This window comes from Rana temporaria, chromosome 4 (genome assembly GCF_905171775.1).
Source record: "Rana temporaria chromosome 4, aRanTem1.1, whole genome shotgun sequence".
Lineage (NCBI taxonomy): Eukaryota > Metazoa > Chordata > Amphibia > Anura > Ranidae > Rana > Rana temporaria.
The window spans coordinates 243,212,446-243,231,405 of NC_053492.1; the positions used below are offsets into that span (position 1 = coordinate 243,212,446).

Sequence of the window (18,960 nt, forward strand, 5' to 3'; positions counted from 1 at the left end):
TAGTACCCCATTTTTGGTGTCAATGGGAGAAATGGTGCCCCGTTGTTATGTCAGTTGAGAAAATAGTGTCTCATATCAGTGGGAGAATAGTGCCCCAAGGGCTGGATAAAGGCAAGCAAAGGGCCGCTGAAGGGAGAGAGTTGTGGCAGTGAGAAGCTAGGGTGACGAGCTCGGCGCTCGTGGAGATAGGCACTCTTTTCTATACACTGTGTAAGTTCACATCCACTTACCCATTACAGAGCCCCCCTTCCTTTGTGGCAGTAGGACAACGCTACAGTATCTTTATTTTATCCCCCATATGTATGGTCGATTACTGAGATCTAACAGGAAGACATCCACTTACTGGGAGGCTGGAGCACTGGTAACTGATTTGGCTCTGAGTGACAGCCGGGAGGTAAGCTGCTAGGATCACTAACGGTGTGGGTTGCACGTTTTTGGATTCGATTGTGCTGCACATCTCCACCTATTTGGCTTTGGAATTTTCCACTTCCGATCATTCACCCATCCACTTTTTTATCAGCTTTATTTGGAACTTTGGTCTTCCTCTTTTTTGTCTGATTCAATCCGGGACTGTTTATGTGTATTCACCGAAGATTTTTCACTGTGTTAATTGTAATACAGTTCTGTCTAGGACTGCACTCATTTAATCACTGTTTTTAGGTTGTACTTCTACTGTGCATGTACATCTCATTATCTCCCAGTCCCACGGACCCATTTGCACCCCCACTCTCACCTCCCCCCCTCCCCATGTATTAGGAGTATTTCACAGCGCAGACATCACCACTTTTTTTGCATTATTTCCTTTGTCTAAACAGGATAGACCCTTTTTGTTTGCTGCAGTGCCCACATTCACCCTACCATTCCCCTTGCCCCCCTTTCCATTTATCCAACACAGCGCAGGAGTTTCACCTATTTTTTTACACCTGCCTAAAACTTTTTCACAGTAGTGTAAATACAGTATGTATATATATATATATATATATATATATATATATATATATATATATATATATATATATATATATATATATATAATATATATATATATATGAATAAATAAAAGTGCAGCGCCTAATAACAGGAACTCTTATAACCAGAGTTCTAAAATATTAAAGTGTAGTAAACAAATTCAAACGTGTTATTGTGAATATGTGATTAACAACTCAATATAGGTGACATATATACAAATGTCCATAGAAGTGAAAAAATCCAAAAGGGGCAATCTTGTAGAATCAATGTGGAAAATGTATTTAAAAAAAAAAGGGGATCCTTCCAAAGCCAAATAAAAAGATACCATTACCAGATAGGGTGGACCCAAACTACACCATACGGTGGAGGGTCATACTTGCATGGGGGGCCGATTGCCCGATCTGGTCATTGCTGTGATGATGCTCCTCGCTTCCACTGGATTGGAAGTCTCCTCAGCAGGATGCTGTATGAATCAACCTCCAGGTGACTCACTCCGCTCCAATTCAGGATGGGGACAGTAGGTGAAGCAAAACCAGCTAGTAATAGACCCAATGGGCTCCAAACATGGGGGGAAACAGGAAAAAACAAAGCTTAAAATGTACATGATGTATGCAGGATACATACATGATACAGGATGTATGCCTCTGTTGAAGTCTTCTTAGACGAAACCGGTCGGGCACATACTTTGGTCCACACTGCGCAAACTGTGTACTGATGACATTTATCTTTATTTTGGATGTGGTGGTTGTGATGATGATTTTTTAATTTCTATTTGACATTTTTTGGATTTAATGTCTGTTTAAAAATTACATTTTGAGCTTTTTTATGCTATGAGGAGTCGTTCTCCTTGTTTTTTCCTGTTCCCCCCCATGTTTGGAGTCCATTGGGTCTATTACTAGCTGGTTTTGCTTCACCCACTGTCCCCATCCTGAATTGGAGCGGAGTAAGTCACCTGGAGGTTGATTCATACAGCATCCTGCCGAGGAGACTACCAATCCAGTGGAAGCGAGGAGCATCATCACAGCAATGACCAGATCGGGCAATCGGCCCCCCCATGCAAGTATGACCCTCCACCGTATGGTGTAGTTTGGGTCCACCCTATCTGGTAAGGGTATCTTATTATTTGGCTTTGAAAGGATCACGTTTCTTTGAAAATAAATTTTCCACATTGATTCTACAAGATTGCCCCTTTTGGATTTTTTCACTTCTATGGACATTTGTATATATGTCACCTATATTGAGTTGTTAATCACATATTCACAATAACACGTTTGAATTTGTTCACTACACTTTAATATTTTAGAACTCTGGTTATAAGAGTTCTTGTTATTAGGCGCTGCACATTTTTTTATTCAGTTTGTTACAATTATCCTTTTGTTGTGTTGGCTGCCCACTATAGAAATTTTTAGGGAAGCGCAGTATTTACTTTTTTTACTATATATATATATATATATATATATATATATATATATATATATATATATATATATATGCAACCAAATGTTTTTCCCCTTTTTCCCCTAGATTACAGTATTGGGAACTCCTGCGGAGGAAGAAGGTGGAGGTAAAGTTGACCTTATAAAGGCTGGTGCCTTTGAAGACGTAGACGTAGTGTTCATGGCACACCCTGCCCAGGATGATGCAGCCTATCTGCCTGATGTTGCCGTACATGAGTGAGTAAAGCATACATAAAAATAGGTCTTACATCACCAGTAAGTGTTTAGAAGGTGCATGCTTATATCTTGCAGTCATTTAAGGAAATATTGAAAATAATTTCTCTCATTCATTGTGGTATTGTAAAGTATACTACTAAAGTTTTTGAAGCTTTAGATTTTCTTTCAATTTCCTTCATCATTCTGTATGCAGAACATATTCAGCACCCTTTATAGAAACATAAGCATTTCAAATTCCCCCAGCTTTACGAACTGGAGCAAAGCAAACACTTCCTGAACTATTTCCTGTGAATGAGATCAGCTCTTTTCTGGTGCATGGAATTTATTCTCAGGAAAGATTATAAATGGATTTTCAAAGCTGGCTACACAGGGGTCAGGTTGCTGATCAGTTTCCAAAATAGATCTAAATCTGCCAGTACAGATAATGATTTTAATGCAAACAAATATTTCTGAAACCTAGATTAGGGTTGCCACCTCATCCCTTTAAAACCAAACAAATATTGATTACACAGGTTCTGTGGCTTATTAAGCTGCTAATTAAACTCACTTGGTGCCTTATCTGCATTCAATTTACCTCAGTGTGATTAACTACTTAAGTGGTTGTAAACCGTTTTTTTTTTTTGTCTTTTATCTATAGGCAAGTCTAGAATAAGTGTAAATAATGTACATATGCGCTAAAAACAACTAATTAATGTGATATCTACTACAAAAACAAAAAACAAACAAAAATTGCTAATACTGATGAGTGAACTCGGTATTGTTATCACCGCAAACAAATGTGATAAAATAAAAAAAGCATCGACTGCATAAGGTTTCCAATAACCGTCCCTATAGTTGAATGGATATTGCTCTGAAGGGTTAACAGTGCGTGTTTAATCAGCAGAAAGTGAATGTCAGTGCAATCAAACCAACACAGCCTAGGATGGCTATTGAGCACTACAAATGAATACAGACCCGCTTCAGTGTGATGATACCACACAGCCTTGTTGAATAATATGCAATGCAGTTACTTCAGATCCACTCCACACAAATCACGGCAGGATGTGAAATATATGAGGGAGAGAAAGAAACACACAATAGTGTAATGCTCCAAAGCAGAATCAAAGGCGCTTTGCGCTGATACACTCACGATTTCCCCCCTCTTTGTGAAAGCCGCTCAGTAACGAATTGTAGAGATCCTCACTCGGGAACTTCCGACAGGTCTCGTATGGCAGGCTCCTCCCCCACGCGTATCGTCACTTGCCACGTGACTTAATCATAGGTAATGTCCATAGAGCATTATTTATTATTAAGTCTAGAATAAGGCTTACCTATAGATAGTGGAAATATCTCCTAAACTTGCGCCGTTTAGGAGATATTCCACTTGTAGTGCGTCAATGCCGTCATCGGCGCATTTCGCTGTGAAGAAACGGACCTCCGTGCCATTTCTTCCCTAGCGTGTGCTGTGACTGAGTCCGCCTCCCCGGAAGGAAGAGGGGCGAAGATGGACGCTTCCTGCACAGGGGACAGCACAAGCTTCGTTTGCAGGTAAGTGTCACATAATTGACTAGTATGCGATGCATAGTAGGTCATTATGCTTTTAATTTGCAGGCTTTGTACGGAGCAAAAGAGGAAGTAAAACGGTTGTTGCAATATTTTATGTCACATGGTATTTGCGCAGCAGACTTTCAAACGCAATTTTTGGGAAAAAAATACACTTCACTGAAGTTAAAACAGTAAAGTCAGCCCAATTTTTTTATATATTGTGAAAGATGATGTTCTGCTGAGTAACTAGATACCTAACATATTACCGCGCACACTCGTGGAATGACGACAAACTATTGTGCTGTTCCCCTTATAGTTATTTGTACATTGCATTCTTAATTTTTATTTCTCCATGTTTGTTTTCATGCATTTCTTTCACTGCTGCCATCTGCTGGCCAGAATTTGCATGCCACACGTCCCTGTTCTTGTTAGTAAAGTTTTTTGTATTCAGAGGCGTGGACTCTTGCTGGGCAGGTCTCTTCACTGGGAGCAGCCATTTTCAGTATCTCCTCATGGCTGTGTGACTAGACACTCCACATTTTTGGGCTCGAGAGAAGGCATCAGTTTTTGACCACGCAGAAGTCAGCAGAAGTCAGCAGTAGTTAGCAGCAGCTCAGCAGCAGCTCTGCAGCCACAGCAGCTAGCCTCAGGACATATTCTAACAAGTCAGCATTGATACCACTACTACAGAACAGTATTGTATCACCGTTTGTTGTCTTATCTGGATTGAATAAACCCACGCTGATTTCATCTTCATGTCTGAGTCTGGATCCATCTAACCTGAACATCTGCAGGTCCTGTCTGCCCCACTGCTTGGATACGAAGGTAAGAAGTCACACAGCTATTATCAGTTATACCTTCAATCGCCTTCATGTGGGAACAGAACAGTCAAAAACTGCCTTAATGTCCACACCCCAGTCACAGATTCCCTCAGAGTTACCACACTAAGGAATCTCCCTTGTAACAGGCCCATCTGCAGCGAATCTGCCCGGCTACAGTGCAAGTTCCACAAGTCTCAGGGCAAGCACCGCATGTCCACAGTATCTTTACTGTTGCCTGAAAGCCCTCCACAACTCATCAAGCTGTTTTATATAACCCATATCAACCTTTGCTCGCATAGCAGAACTGTTAACGCACACGGGGTCCCTCTCTAACCTAAACCCCCGCAAATCACTTAAAACACCTGAGGAACCTTGCCAGAGTGCCCCAGCGCAGCCGCACTGCAATTTTCAGCCCCCAATTCAAAAGTTTATTTTCTTAAAGAGACAGCGCACCTTAAATCAAAATGGACAAAAAGGACCTTGCACAGTTCCCCAGTGATGAAACAGAGCTAATGCAGCCTGATACTGATCACCAAGAAGTACAGGAAGCAGAACCCACACTTCCAGCAGACCAAGTCGTGCGACCAAGACGCTCCCTCAAACCGACAATAAAGGTCAGGGAAAACTATCAAACCACAAAAGATGAGCTATGCGATAACCTGGAAGAGCTATGGGAGCGAGTTTCCTCCCTCATGTCAGGACTTAAATCCTCTGGTGATACCTCAAGCTTACAAGTTGGCATCAGGCGGCTGAACACAGCTCATGAAGGATACAAGAGACTGTTCACAAGGTATATAACCTTTCTAAAAAACGTTAATAATGATGAAGCCCTTTCAGAACTGAGCAAGGCAGAATCTATAGACATTCAAAGAGACACCATGGTGCTGCTTGCTAGAGATAAAGCGGAACTCCGCATCTCCCATTTGCAGGAAACTAGATCACACAGATCAAATTCATCCAAACATTCCTCTCGGTCATACAGATCATCGTGCTCAAGAAGCTCAACCCTAAGCGACAGACTACTAGAGGCCCGCATAAATGCAGAGCAATCCAAAGCCAGACGTTCCTTCACTGAAAAAGAAGCTCTGGCAAAAGCAGAGGCCAAGAGGGCAGACGCAGAATCAGAGGCCAAGAGGGCAGAAGCAGAGGCCAAGAGGGCAGACGCAGAAGCAGAGGCTCGAATAAAGATTCTTGAATCAGAGATGGAAGAGGAAGTTGCATTAGCTAAAGTAAGACTACTTGAGCAAGCATTAAGCCAAGATCTTGATCCAGTCTGCTCGCTACCACAGGAGGTAGAAGATTCAGCTTACCGCACCAGCGACTATGTACTGAAACAATTATCTGCATCACCCCCAGTATGCAGTACCGTCCAAGCTGACAACGCCGAAACCTCAAAGTCATCTCCACCTACAGTGCCAGTGTCACTTACAGCACCCGAGAAATCTGATGGTGTTCACCCAGATGTGCCTTCTCAAGGACAGTTATTACGAAACTACAAAAAGGGCCATCAGGCGTTTCCTGGCCTACCTCCACAGCTCAAGCAGCAGTCCTCACGATCTACAGAGACTAGATCACAGCTCAACCCTGCAGCAGCATCATTCTACCTGGATGCATCTCACCCTTTCACGCCGCAAAGCCTACACGCCCCGGCGGCACCACAGGTTGTCGTGGCAACAAGCAGTGAGAAATCAGATATGTCTGAGTTGGCCAGGATTATGGCGATCAGAGAGCTAATTAACACAAGTCTCTCAAAATTTGATGACCGTGCAGAAAGCTACAGAGCTTGGAAGGCAACTTTCAAGGCCACCATTGCCAACCTCAAACTAGACGCAGAGAAGGAGCTCAACCTCATGATCTCATGGCTGGGTCCAAGCTCCACAAATCGCATCAAGAGCCTCAGAACTGTCTATGTGGGACAAGCAGAAGCAGGTCTCGCTGCCGCCTGGCAGAGACTCGAACGTACCTTCGGCAGTGCAGAAGCAATAGAGAAGGCCCTATTTAAGAGACTGCAGAACATCCCAAAGATCAATCTTAAGGACGTCCATAAGCTTCAGGATTTGAGTGACCTGCTCATGGAACTAGAGCTTGCCAAAAGAGACCCTCGTCTGATCGGGCTATGCTACCTGGATACAGCCCATGGAGTGAACCCAATTGTCGTGAAACTACCATACAGTCTGCAAGAAAAGTGGGCGGCATCAGTCTCAAGGTACAAAAGGGTGCATGACATCACCTTTCCCCCATTTATTCATTTCTGCAGATTCATTGAAGAACAGTCCCAGATGAGGAATGACCCCAGCCTCGATTTCCTGGAGTTCAACACTACAGCTCCAGCGACACCATCACCAAGGTATGAGAGTGCCATGCATAAACACAGAGACTTTAAGAGCAGCGTGAGTGTTAGAAAGACTAACCTACCATCTTATGCAGCACCCACGGGTAAACAGTACAATACCTCATCAGGAGACAAGTCCTTCAATCGTGAATGTCCCATTCATAAAAAACCACACTCACTGAACAAATGCAGAGGGTTTAGATCCAAACCCATACAGGAGCGCAAGAAGTTCCTCAGCGAGCTTGGGGTGTGTTTCAGATGCTGCGCTTCATTGGAGCACATGGCTAAGGACTGTAAATCCATCATCAAGTGTGAGGAGTGTCATAGTGAAAGACATGCCTCGGCTATGCACCCAGTTCCACTGCCCAGAGACTCACCAGCTGCCGTCACCACCAGTCCCGCTCCAAGTCATGGCGGGGAGCCCCAGAACCACGCTAACGCAGCCGCCGCTGTTTCCTGCTCATGTTTGGAAGTATGTGGCGAGGGCCAGGGTGAGAAATGTTGTGCCCGAATATGCCTAATCAAGGTCTATCCAGAGGGACTACCAGAAAAGGCAGTAAAAATGTATGCCATCATCGATGACCAAAGCAACCGGTCCCTAGCAGGACCTAAATTCTTTGAAGCCTTTGGGATAAAGGGACCATCAGAACCCTACATCTTAAACACCTGCTCAGGCTGCATTGAGACTAGCGGCAGGAGGGCGCAAGGATTCATTGCTTCCCCCATCAGTGGGAATACCGAAATACCCCTACCAACACTGATTGAATGCGATCAAATACCCAACCATAGGGATGAGATTCCTACCCCAGAAGCTGCGTTTCACCAACCGCACCTAAGGCACCTAGCCAACGTTATCCCACCTATGGACAACAATGCTGAGATTCTACTCCTGCTTGGCAGAGACAATCTAAGGGTGCACAAGGTGCGCCAACAGTGTAATGGTCCTGACTACGCGCCATTTGCCCAGAGGCTGGACCTGGGATGGGTAGTCATAGGAAACGTATACCTGGATCAACCAGACATCGACTCCTTCAAAACGTATGTACACGGAGATGGACGCACAACTTGCATTAAGCCGTGTCCACATCACTATGAAGTGAAGGAGAAGTCTCCAGACCCCGTACAACCACCTGACATCATTTCTCCCCTCTTTGCTGACGACTTGGGGAGATCAGTCTTTCGCGCAATCAAGGATGACGATAAGGTAGCCTTATCGGTAGAAGACAGAGAGTTTTTTAAAGACAAAACCAATCACTGGGTTTCTCCATTACCCTACGGAACCACCAGGGTAAGACTCCCAGACAATCAGGAGCAAGCGCTATCCAGATCTAACTATCTTCAGCGTACCATGAACAGCAAGCCTGAGACGAGAGAACACATTGTCGTACCATCCGAACTTAATCCAGAAGATCACGCCACCAGGCCTACGTCTGTGGGTTCCTTTGCTAAACCTACTTGGCTTACAGGCCCAGAGTTTCTGCTAGGACGGGCAGACAAATGTGAACAGGAAGTTTACAGCATCCAGGATCCGAATAATGATCCAGAAATCCGCGCCGAAGTTAGCGATTTAGTTACTGAAACAAAGCAGACCTCCAGGCTTGACTGTCATCGTTTTGAACATTTCTCCAGTTGGATGAGACTTGTCAGAAACATTGCAAGGTTAGTGCACATCGCCAGATGTTATCACAATACTCAGGAAGATAAAGATTGTCATGGTTGGCACATCCGTCATAAACCATTCTCTGCTGAGGACATTTCTCATAGCGAGTCTCTCATAATACGTCATGTCCAGCAGCAGGAATTTAACGTAGAATGGAAGTGCTTGAACAACAGACAGCAGATTCCTATAAAAAGACCTCTTGCTAACTTAAATCCAATTATGGACACTTTTGGCCTGCTCAGAGTTGGTGGTCGTTTGAATCAAGCCCACCTAGGAGTTGCGGAGCAAAATCCTGTCATTATTCCCAGCAAACATCATATCACCACGTTGCTGATCCGACATTACCACAAAAAGACTGAACACCAGGGCAGACAAATCACTGAGGGCAAGTTAAGGTCTGCGGGTCTTTGGATTATAGGTATGAAGAAACGTGTAGCCCAACTACTGCATGACTGTGTGCACTGTCGTAAAGCCAGAGGAAAACAGCTACACCAACAAATGGCCGACTTGCCCGCGGATAGACTATGCACAGAGCCGCCCTTCACCCACACTGGCCTAGACGTCTTTGGAACATGGATGGTGTCCGCACGTAGAACCCGTGGTGGTCACGCAAACAGTAAACGTTGGGCCGTGCTATTTACTTGCATGAGTGTGCGAGCCGTTCATATAGAGGTGATAGAATCTATGGACACATCCAGCCTCATTAATGCCTTAAGACGGTTCTTCGCCATCAGAGGACCAGTGAAACAGTTGAGGTCAGACCAGGGAAGTAACTTCATCGGCGCCTGTAGAGAACTGAACATCGACACTAAGCCTATCCAAGATCAGTTGGCGGAGAAAGGTTGCACCTGGATTTTTAATCCTCCTCATAGTTCCCACATGGGGGGTTCCTGGGAGAGAATGATCGGGATCTCACGCAACATCTTAAATTCTATGTTGATGGATGTAAACTTTTCAAGACTTACGCACGAGACTCTCGTCACTCTTCTCGCTGAAGTTTCAGCTATCATCAATTCAAGACCCCTTGTGCCAGTATCTATGGATCCTGAAACACCAGCCATACTGTCTCCGGCTATTCTACTTACCCAAAAAACGGACAATATGCTCACGCCTAGTGGAGAATTTACCCATGGGAATATCTACCAAAAACACTGGAAACGTGTACAACACCTGGCAGATTACTTCTGGAACAGATGGCATAAAGAGTATCTCGATATTCTTCAAGGAAGGAGGAAATGGCAACATCAAAAACCAAACTTGAAAGAAGGAGACCTCGTATTAATGAAGGAGCAACAAACCGAAAGGATCACCTGGCCTATGGGACTAATTACAAAGGTTCTTCCTAGCAAGGATGGCAAGGTCCGAAAGGTGGAGCTGAAGATCTTCAGGAAGGGTGAGCTTAAAACTTTTGCAAGGCCGATTAACAAACTCATTCTAATATTACCCATCGAGAACGTTCCTGAAGGATGAAAAAGGACTGAACTCGAACTTCACAGTTTTACCCGCTATGGGTCAGCCAACGCACTATGTCATGTTTATTGAATTTCACATGTTCTTTGTTACAGGTTGTATTATATTTTTATGGACATTCGTCATAGTGAAATCTCCTTACGTAAATTTCAGACGGGGAGTGTGCTGTTCCCCTTATAGTTATTTGTACATTGCATTCTTAATTTTTATTTCTCCATGTTTGTTTTCATGCATTTCTTTCACTGCTGCCATCTGCTGGCCAGAATTTGCATGCCACACGTCCCTGTTCTTGTTAGTAAAGTTTTTTGTATTCAGAGGCGTGGACTCTTGCTGGGCAGGTCTCTTCACTGGGAGCAGCCATTTTCAGTATCTCCTCATGGCTGTGTGACTAGACACTCCACATTTTTGGGCTCGAGAGAAGGCATCAGTTTTTGACCACGCAGAAGTCAGCAGAAGTCAGCAGTAGTTAGCAGCAGCTCAGCAGCAGCTCTGCAGCCACAGCAGCTAGCCTCAGGACATATTCTAACAAGTCAGCATTGATACCACTACTACAGAACAGTATTGTATCACCGTTTGTTGTCTTATCTGGATTGAATAAACCCACGCTGATTTCATCTTCATGTCTGAGTCTGGATCCATCTAACCTGAACATCTGCAGGTCCTGTCTGCCCCACTGCTTGGATACGAAGGTAAGAAGTCACACAGCTATTATCAGTTATACCTTCAATCGCCTTCATGTGGGAACAGAACAACTATGGTACTTAAAAATCTCCATAGGTGTTGCTTTAAACATTTCTAACGGTTTAGAGTTACAGAGGAGGTCTTTTGCTAGAATTATTGCTCTCGCTTTGACGATCGCAGGCATACCTCACATGTGTGATTTGAACACTGTTTAGATTTGTGGGAACGACTTATGTATGCATTTTCTTTGGTGCACAAGCATGCGGGGACGGAGGCACTTTAAAAAATGTTTCGTTTTTTTTTTCTTATTTATTTAATAATTTTTTTTTTAGTTTTACACTGTTTCTTTAAAAATTAAAAAAAATCTGATCACTTTTTTTTGCTGTCGCAAGGAATGTAATCATCCCTTATGACAGTAATAGGCAGTGACGGGTACTCTTTATGGAGGGATTGGGGTTCTAAAAGACCCCCAAATCCCTCTTTTGTACTTAATAGTATTCAAAATGCCCAAATTGGCATTTCTAAATACTGTAGATTTAAAAAAAATCTGCGCCATTGGCAGCCGAGTAAACCAGAAGTGACATTGCTTCCGGGTTTTTACATCGGAGACCCGATCAAAGCCAATTGCAGCTTTGTTCGAGTCTTTGGCCAGCCAGCGTACGTGCTGGCTGGTGGCTTGGGTCTCCCGGTGGGACGGGAGACCTGGTGGAGCAACAGAAGGCGGAGGGAGTGGGGGGACGTTACCTCCCGCTGCTTGGGATAATGGCCGAGCAGCTGCTGAGCCGCATCGGCCGTTGACACCAGATAGCAAACCGCCCATTCTAAAAAACAGTATCGGGGTGAAGCCTGCAGCTGCAGGCTTCATCCCTGGTACATCCACTTCCTCAATCCGATGTAAATGTACGTCGGTTTGGGGGAAGTGGTTAATATGTGTTTGATTTTAACTACTTTAGCTCTAGAAGTATTACCCCCCTTAAGGACCAAGCCATTTTTTGCGATACGGCACTGCATTGCATTTACTGACAATTGTGTGTCCTTTTTTTTCCCACCCACAAATAGAGCTTTCTTTTGGTGGTATGTGATCACCTATGCGGTTTTTATTTTTTGCGCTAGAAACAAAAAAAGACCGACAATTTGTCTTACTTTTTGCTATAAAACATACATATTTTTGGTAAAATCCTAATAAGTGTATATTAAATTGGTTTGCGCAAAAGTTACAGCGTCCACAAACTATGGGATATTTTTGTTTATTTATTTTACTAGTAAACACAGATCAGCAAGTTATAGCGGGACTGCGATTTTGTGGCGGACAAATTGGACACCTTAGGCCCCGTACACACGAGAGGATTTATCCGCGGATACGGTCCACCGGACCGTTTCCGCGGATAAATCCTCTCGAGGATTTGCGAGGATTTTGATCCGATGGAGTGTACTCACCATCGGATCGAAATCCGCGCCGAAATCCCATCGCGATGACGTGTCGCGCCGTCGCCGCGATGATGACGCGGCGACGTGCGCGACGCTGTCATATAAGGAATTCCACGCATGCGTCGAATCATTACGACACATGCGGGGGATTCATTCGGACGGATTGATCCGGTGAGTCTGTACAGACCAGCGGATCAATCCGTTGGGATGGATTCAAGCGGATAGATTTTAAAGCATGTCTTCAAATTTTTATCCGCTGGAAATCCATCCCAGGGGATAAAAATCCATGGAAACAGATCCGCTGGATTGTACACACCAGGGGATCTATCCGCTGGAGCCGGTCCGCGGATCAATTCCAGCGGATGGATCCTCTCATGTGTACGGGGCCTTAGTCTTAGTCTCCTGCAGGGTTTCACTAGTAACACCAGGGGCGATCGAAGGGTTAAAAGTGTGCATAGGTAGTGCTAACTATCTGTGGGGAGGTGCTTTTACTACTTGAAGACATGGATCGGTTTTCTTGCTTCACATGAACACAGAATCCATGTCTTCTGTATTCAGAGAATGACAGTCTGCCTTGTTTACATAGGCAGACTGTCATTCTGTCAGAGTACCGAACGATCAGGAGTGATCGGGTGATTCTGCACAGAGCGGCCGCCCTGTAGCATTAAATCTGCTATGAAGCAGTCAGTAAAGTGGTTATTGGGATGAGGTGGCAACCCTAACTTAGATTACATTTTTACAAATGCAAGCAGAGAAAAAAGATTGTTCCTTTTTATAGTTTCACTTTGTTTTGAATAGATATTACTCTTTTCAGATGTATGGCCAAATTTCTTACATTTCTTAAATTTAACCCAAGAACAAAAATGTAATATGTTAGCTTACCTGTCATTAGATGTGGTGACTGCATTGTTTTTAATCCTACAGGCTAAGAACCTTTTCAGCAAATACAGAAAATGCTTGTTGATCTTGCCAGAAATGCAGTGTGCTTTTCACGTCCTGTGGGCAGAACTATAATCACAGATAAAGGCGACTCTAGGCTTTGTGAGGCATTAGGCAAATCTTAGACATGAGGCCCCACTCACGCCCAAAATGGGAAAAATAATTTAAGCAATAGAAATTAACTGTATAAATTACATATATTAAGAGCCCTACATCCCAAGAAATATGGATTCACAGTTTCTACATTTTTCTCTAACCAATCACTCTTTAATCAAATATCATTAAACATGCAATACCTTCAGACTCTGGCAGATTGGCTCCTCGATGATTGCCAGGCAGCGGTGCCAGCTCTGGCAGGTGACGGTCCATCCTGAAGCGGAGATCAAGGAGTTGCTTCGGCCGCTGCAGCTGTGGCCATTATCCGTGCTCAGCTCTGCACATGGCAGAGATCTGTGGAGCGCAGCACAAGTGGAGGAGCCGGAAGAGGGCAGTACCTAGAGCAGTGATGGCGAACCTCGGCACCCCAGATATTTTGGAACTACATTTCCCATGATGCTCATGCACTCTGCAGTGTAGTTGAACATCATGGGGAATGTAGTTCATAAACATCTGGGGTGCCAAGGTTCACTATCACTGACCTAGAGCCATCTACTGACCCTGGAACCTTGGGCAGTGCTCCGGCAGTCAGTCCGCCCCAGGGAAAACTAGTTGTACGCACTACAGGTGCCGCATTAAGAACCGCCGTGGGGGCACAGACATTCCCTCCACTACTACACACACGTTGGGGAGATTAGGCGGGTGCGAGGCCCCTGGGAGCACGAGGCCTTAGGCATCTGCCTAAGTAGAGAGCCGCCTCTGATCACAGACTATGCCATCTTCCTTTTGGAAACGACTAATCCCCCATCAACCCATGTAAAAGACAAACACATGTTTGAAACCCAGCTGGGTTGCAGTCAATGCATCCTCTATAGATACAATGGAGTCGGTGAATATAGCCACTCCAATAAAGGAATTATTTTATTTGCATGATTAGAATGCAATTTTTTTAAATGGTCTTAAAAAACGATTGTGTGTAGGCTCCAGATCATTTTTCTCGACGTGAAAAATGGGCATTAAAAATTTAGAACATAGCTCTAAATTTTCGTGTGTAGGCTTTAACGACGTGAAAAAAACGTGCATGCTCAGAAGCAAGTTATGAGACGGAGCACTCGTTCTGGTAAAACTAGCGTTTGTAATGGAGATAGCACATTCGTCACGCTGTAACAGACTGAAAAGCACGAAGACTGAAAAGCGCAAATCGTCACCAAACTTTTACTAACACAAAATCAGCAAAAGCAGCCCAAAGGGTGGCGCCGTCCGAATGGAACTTCCCCTTTATAGTGACGTTGTACGTGTTGTACGTCAACGCGCTTTGCGCGAGCATTTTTTTTTCACGATCGTGTGTATGCAAGGCAGGCTTGACAAGAATCACGTCGAGAAAAACATTGTTTTTTCGAGGACATTAAAAACGGTCGTGTGTACGTGGCATAAGGCTCAGTTCACACTGGAACCAGGTGCGGATTGCACAGGAACGCTGTGCGTACCCATTCTACGGTTCAGGGACGAATCATGGCCGCATCTTTACCTGAAACGGAGTCAAAGACGCACAGTGTTTCTGTGCAGTGCGCTCCGCAGCCGCCCCCCGGAGATATGTGGACCCGCTCCATAGAGAGCCGGTCACATTCTCCTGCTATGTGAACCCAGCCTAAAACAAACTGCGATCACCACATCTGCGATCACCACATCTAGGGACTGAGAAGCTACAATATATTACATTTTGTTTTTTGGGTTTAGATACAGTTTAAAGATCTAGTCAAACATCACAGAACAATATGGATACATCTTTATCATTGAAAAGACACATTTACTGTAGGTTAAAGTGCTTGTAAAGGCTTCGTTTTTTTTTTACCTTAATGCACTCTCTGCATTAAGGTAAAACAACTTTAATGTGCAGAGGGAGAATCTTCCAATGGGAACATTAGTTCTGGTGGCCTGGGGGTCCCCAAGGAATTGACTTAGTTTGCAGGGATTTCCTCTCACTTCCTGTTTGTCTATGGGACAGGAAGTGAAGGGAAGTCTCTTCAATGGGAAACAAATGGCGAAAATAAAAATGTGATAGGGGTTATAACTCTCCCTTGCTCTATCCAAAATGAAATAAAAAATTGCCTATAGTTCTAATTTAATTGTAAGTGCACTAGCACTTGCAGTTTTCCCTTAGGCTATTTTCACACTGAGGCGTTTACAGGCACTTTTCAGGCGATATTTTAAGCGCAAGAATGCCTGTAAATCTGCCTCTTCTGCAGCCCCAGTGTGAAAGCCTGAGTGCTTTCACACTGGGGCGGTGCATTTGCAGGCAGAAAAAAATAGTCCTGCAGGTAGCATCTTTAGGGCGGTGCAGGAGCCTGCCATTGCTTTTCGGGCGCTTTTAACCCTTTCCTTGGCTGCTAGCAGGGGTTAAAAGCACCCTGCTAACAGCCGAAAAGTGCCGTTATAACTGCTAACCCCCCCCCCCCCCCGCCCCAGTGTGAAAGTAGCCTTAGGCCTCGTACACACGATAGGTTAACCAGAGAACAACGGTCTGAAGGACCGTTTTCATCGGTCCAAACCGATCGTGTGTAGGCCCCATAGGTTATTTATCCATAGGTTAAAAAAAAGCCAACTTGCTTTAAATTTGACCGATGGATTCCTAACCGATGGGAAAAAAACGATCGTTAGTAGGCACGACCATCGGTTAAAAATCCATGCATGCTCAGAATCAAGTCGACGCATGCTTGGAAGCATTGAACTTCGTTTTTTTCAGCACGTCGTGTTTTACGTCACCGCGTTCTGACACGATCGGTTATTTAACCAATGGTGTGTAGACACGACAGACCATCAGTCAGCTTCATCGGTTAACCTATGACAACGGTCCATCAGACCGTTCTCATCGGATGGACTGATCGTGTGTACGAGGCTTTAGTGTCCTGCAGGGTTTCACTAGTACTTGTTGATCCAAGCAGTGAAGTCCACTATACTTCTATTTTAAAGCCCTGTACACACGGCCCAGAATCTCGTCAGGATAAAAATGGCACGAACGCGGTGACGTCATCGAGTACGACAAGCATGCGTCGTCACATTCGATGCCGTCACCGACATCTTGCTTCACCCTACCTATTCCTTGGAAGCTACCACGCATGCATCAAAGTAATTTCGAGCATGCGCGGGTTTCCATGGAGAGGTAAGTATACACACGCTCAGGTTTCTCGGCAGGAAAACACTGCCGAGAATCTCACGACGAGAAAATAGAGAGCAGATTCTCTATTTTTCTCGTCGAGATTCTGGGCAGTTTTCTTGACGAGAAACCTCAAAGCCTCGTACACACGCATGGTTTACTCGGCAAGAAAGCTCTGCCAGCAGTTTTCTTGCCAAGAAAACCGTGCGCGTGTACGAGGCTTTAGACTTGTAGAAGGTTATTCCATAGGGAACTGAATTTTCAGTTTTAGGGAAGTAAGCACATCAATTAAAGTGATTGTAAACAATCACTTTGTAAAACAACCAATTCAGTTTAACATTGAAATTAAAGGCAAACATTTGTGTATAGATATATAAAAAAATATATATACATAAATACCTTTTTTCCCTATTTTATAAGTGATCACATTCCCTCTGTTTCCTCTGTTCTCAGCTGTATAAGAGCTGGGGGGAGGAGGAGAAGGAGAAGCAGCAGCACACGGATCTTCCCAGTGAAAGGCTGTGCAGGAGAGGTGTGTCAGGACAAGTCTGACAGCTAGGGAACTGACCACGATGTGCTATCCTGCATAGTGTGGTCAGTTTTTAACTGAAAAGTAGAGGGACTGGCAGGAGCACAAGGGAATTCACATAAAGAAAGCAATACAAAGAGAACAGGATCATTTTTCATACAAGTACATGGTACAGCAGGCACATATCAGGAATTTGAAATGCTGGGGTAACAAATGCTTTAAGTGTATACAGTTAGAAAACATTACCTATCCTGTGTAACAATTTGTTATAGCAATACCACAGCTTCACAGTTTTGTTTTATGTTTTTGCCATTTCCATTTCTGTAATGCTCAGCTTAAAGCACAATAAAAAGGAAGAAAAAAAAGAGAAATAGTTGCTAAGAGCTGGCTTTTATTTCCTAGTGTGACTGTGAAATATTATGGAAAAGCTTCTCATGCTGCTGCATACCCATGGGAAGGAATTAATGCTTTAGATGCTGCTATTCTTGCATACAACAATCTGTCTGTCTTAAGACAGCAAATGAAACCAACCTGGAGAGTTCACGGTGAGAACTGTTTAATAGATATGTTCTGATTTATTTTCACTCTACAGGAAATGGGCACTGCATATTATACATTTCTAAGATGCTAACACAAATTTCCCTAAACTATATATACAAATGATTCCAGTTTTCTGTAACCAGACTTAAACACTGAATTGACTGGAACATTTCTCCGCAACTACAGTATTTGTATTTATTGTTGAATTTGGCAGGGACCGCATAAGAATATTTGGATTCAGAGAATTTATTTGACTATAGTTGGCCATGCCCAGATTGGTTGCTGTGGCATGAAACAAATATTTTCATGCAGTAACTTGTACCTAACAGAAGCAACCATATTGCTTGCCTTAGGCTGGGTTCACACTATTGCAAATTGGATGTGTGGTGTTTCCCTGCATCCAATTCGCATAGCAGGAGATTGTGACTGTCTCTCTATAAGCTGATTTACACATCTCTGCAGCAGGTCCGGTGCGGATAGCAGAGGAGTCCTGTGCATCTTTTGGTCCATTTCAGGTCCGAATTCAGCCATAAATCCGGGCTGAAATCGGACCTGAAACGTGAATGGAGACACACCAGACTTCTGCATTCTCCAGTGTGAACCCAGTCTTAAAAATTTGTGGGAGATTTAAGCTATTTGAGATTTTTTTTGGTCAGGATTTATTAGTCCCCACTGATGTAGGCAGTAATGGGGAGATCACTTTATATGCACTGAGTAGTGGATGTGCATATGAGGTTAACAGAGGATTGTCTTTGGTTAAAATTGTTATTTAAAACTATGGCCTACTATTAGAAAACATGTGCTGCAGCATAAGTAAAGGCAAAACTTTTTAAAGTTTTTGGTATAGAGTAGAGATAAATTAGAACGCTTGTCGGTTATTTTACAGGGCACAGTGGCAGCATTTTACAGGGCACAGTGGCGACAATTGATGGGCACAGTGGCGACAATTGATGGGCACAGTGGCTACAATTTCTGGGCACAGTGGCTACAATTGCTGGGCACAGTGGCTACAATTGATGGGCAGAGTGGCCACACTTACCTCCACTGTGCTGTTTGTTTTGCACAGAGTGGCCCTGATCCTTGACTTCTGTCCCCCGGCAGCGCTGGTGGCTCCTCCCCACATCAAGTGCCCACATTGGAGAAG

At 44.0% G+C, this 18,960-nt stretch overlaps 1 protein-coding gene across 1 annotated transcript in view; it reads left to right on the forward strand.

The window, feature by feature from the left end:
• PM20D2 (peptidase M20 domain containing 2) overlaps window positions 1-18,960 on the forward strand; it is a 37,883-nt gene that overhangs the window by 8,263 nt on the left and 10,660 nt on the right. The window contains exons 2-3 of the mRNA XM_040350089.1: window positions 2,494-2,642; window positions 17,679-17,821. Coding sequence (XP_040206023.1) covers window positions 2,494-2,642; window positions 17,679-17,821 — 292 coding nt within the window. The remainder of the gene's footprint in view (window positions 1-2,493; window positions 2,643-17,678; window positions 17,822-18,960) is intronic.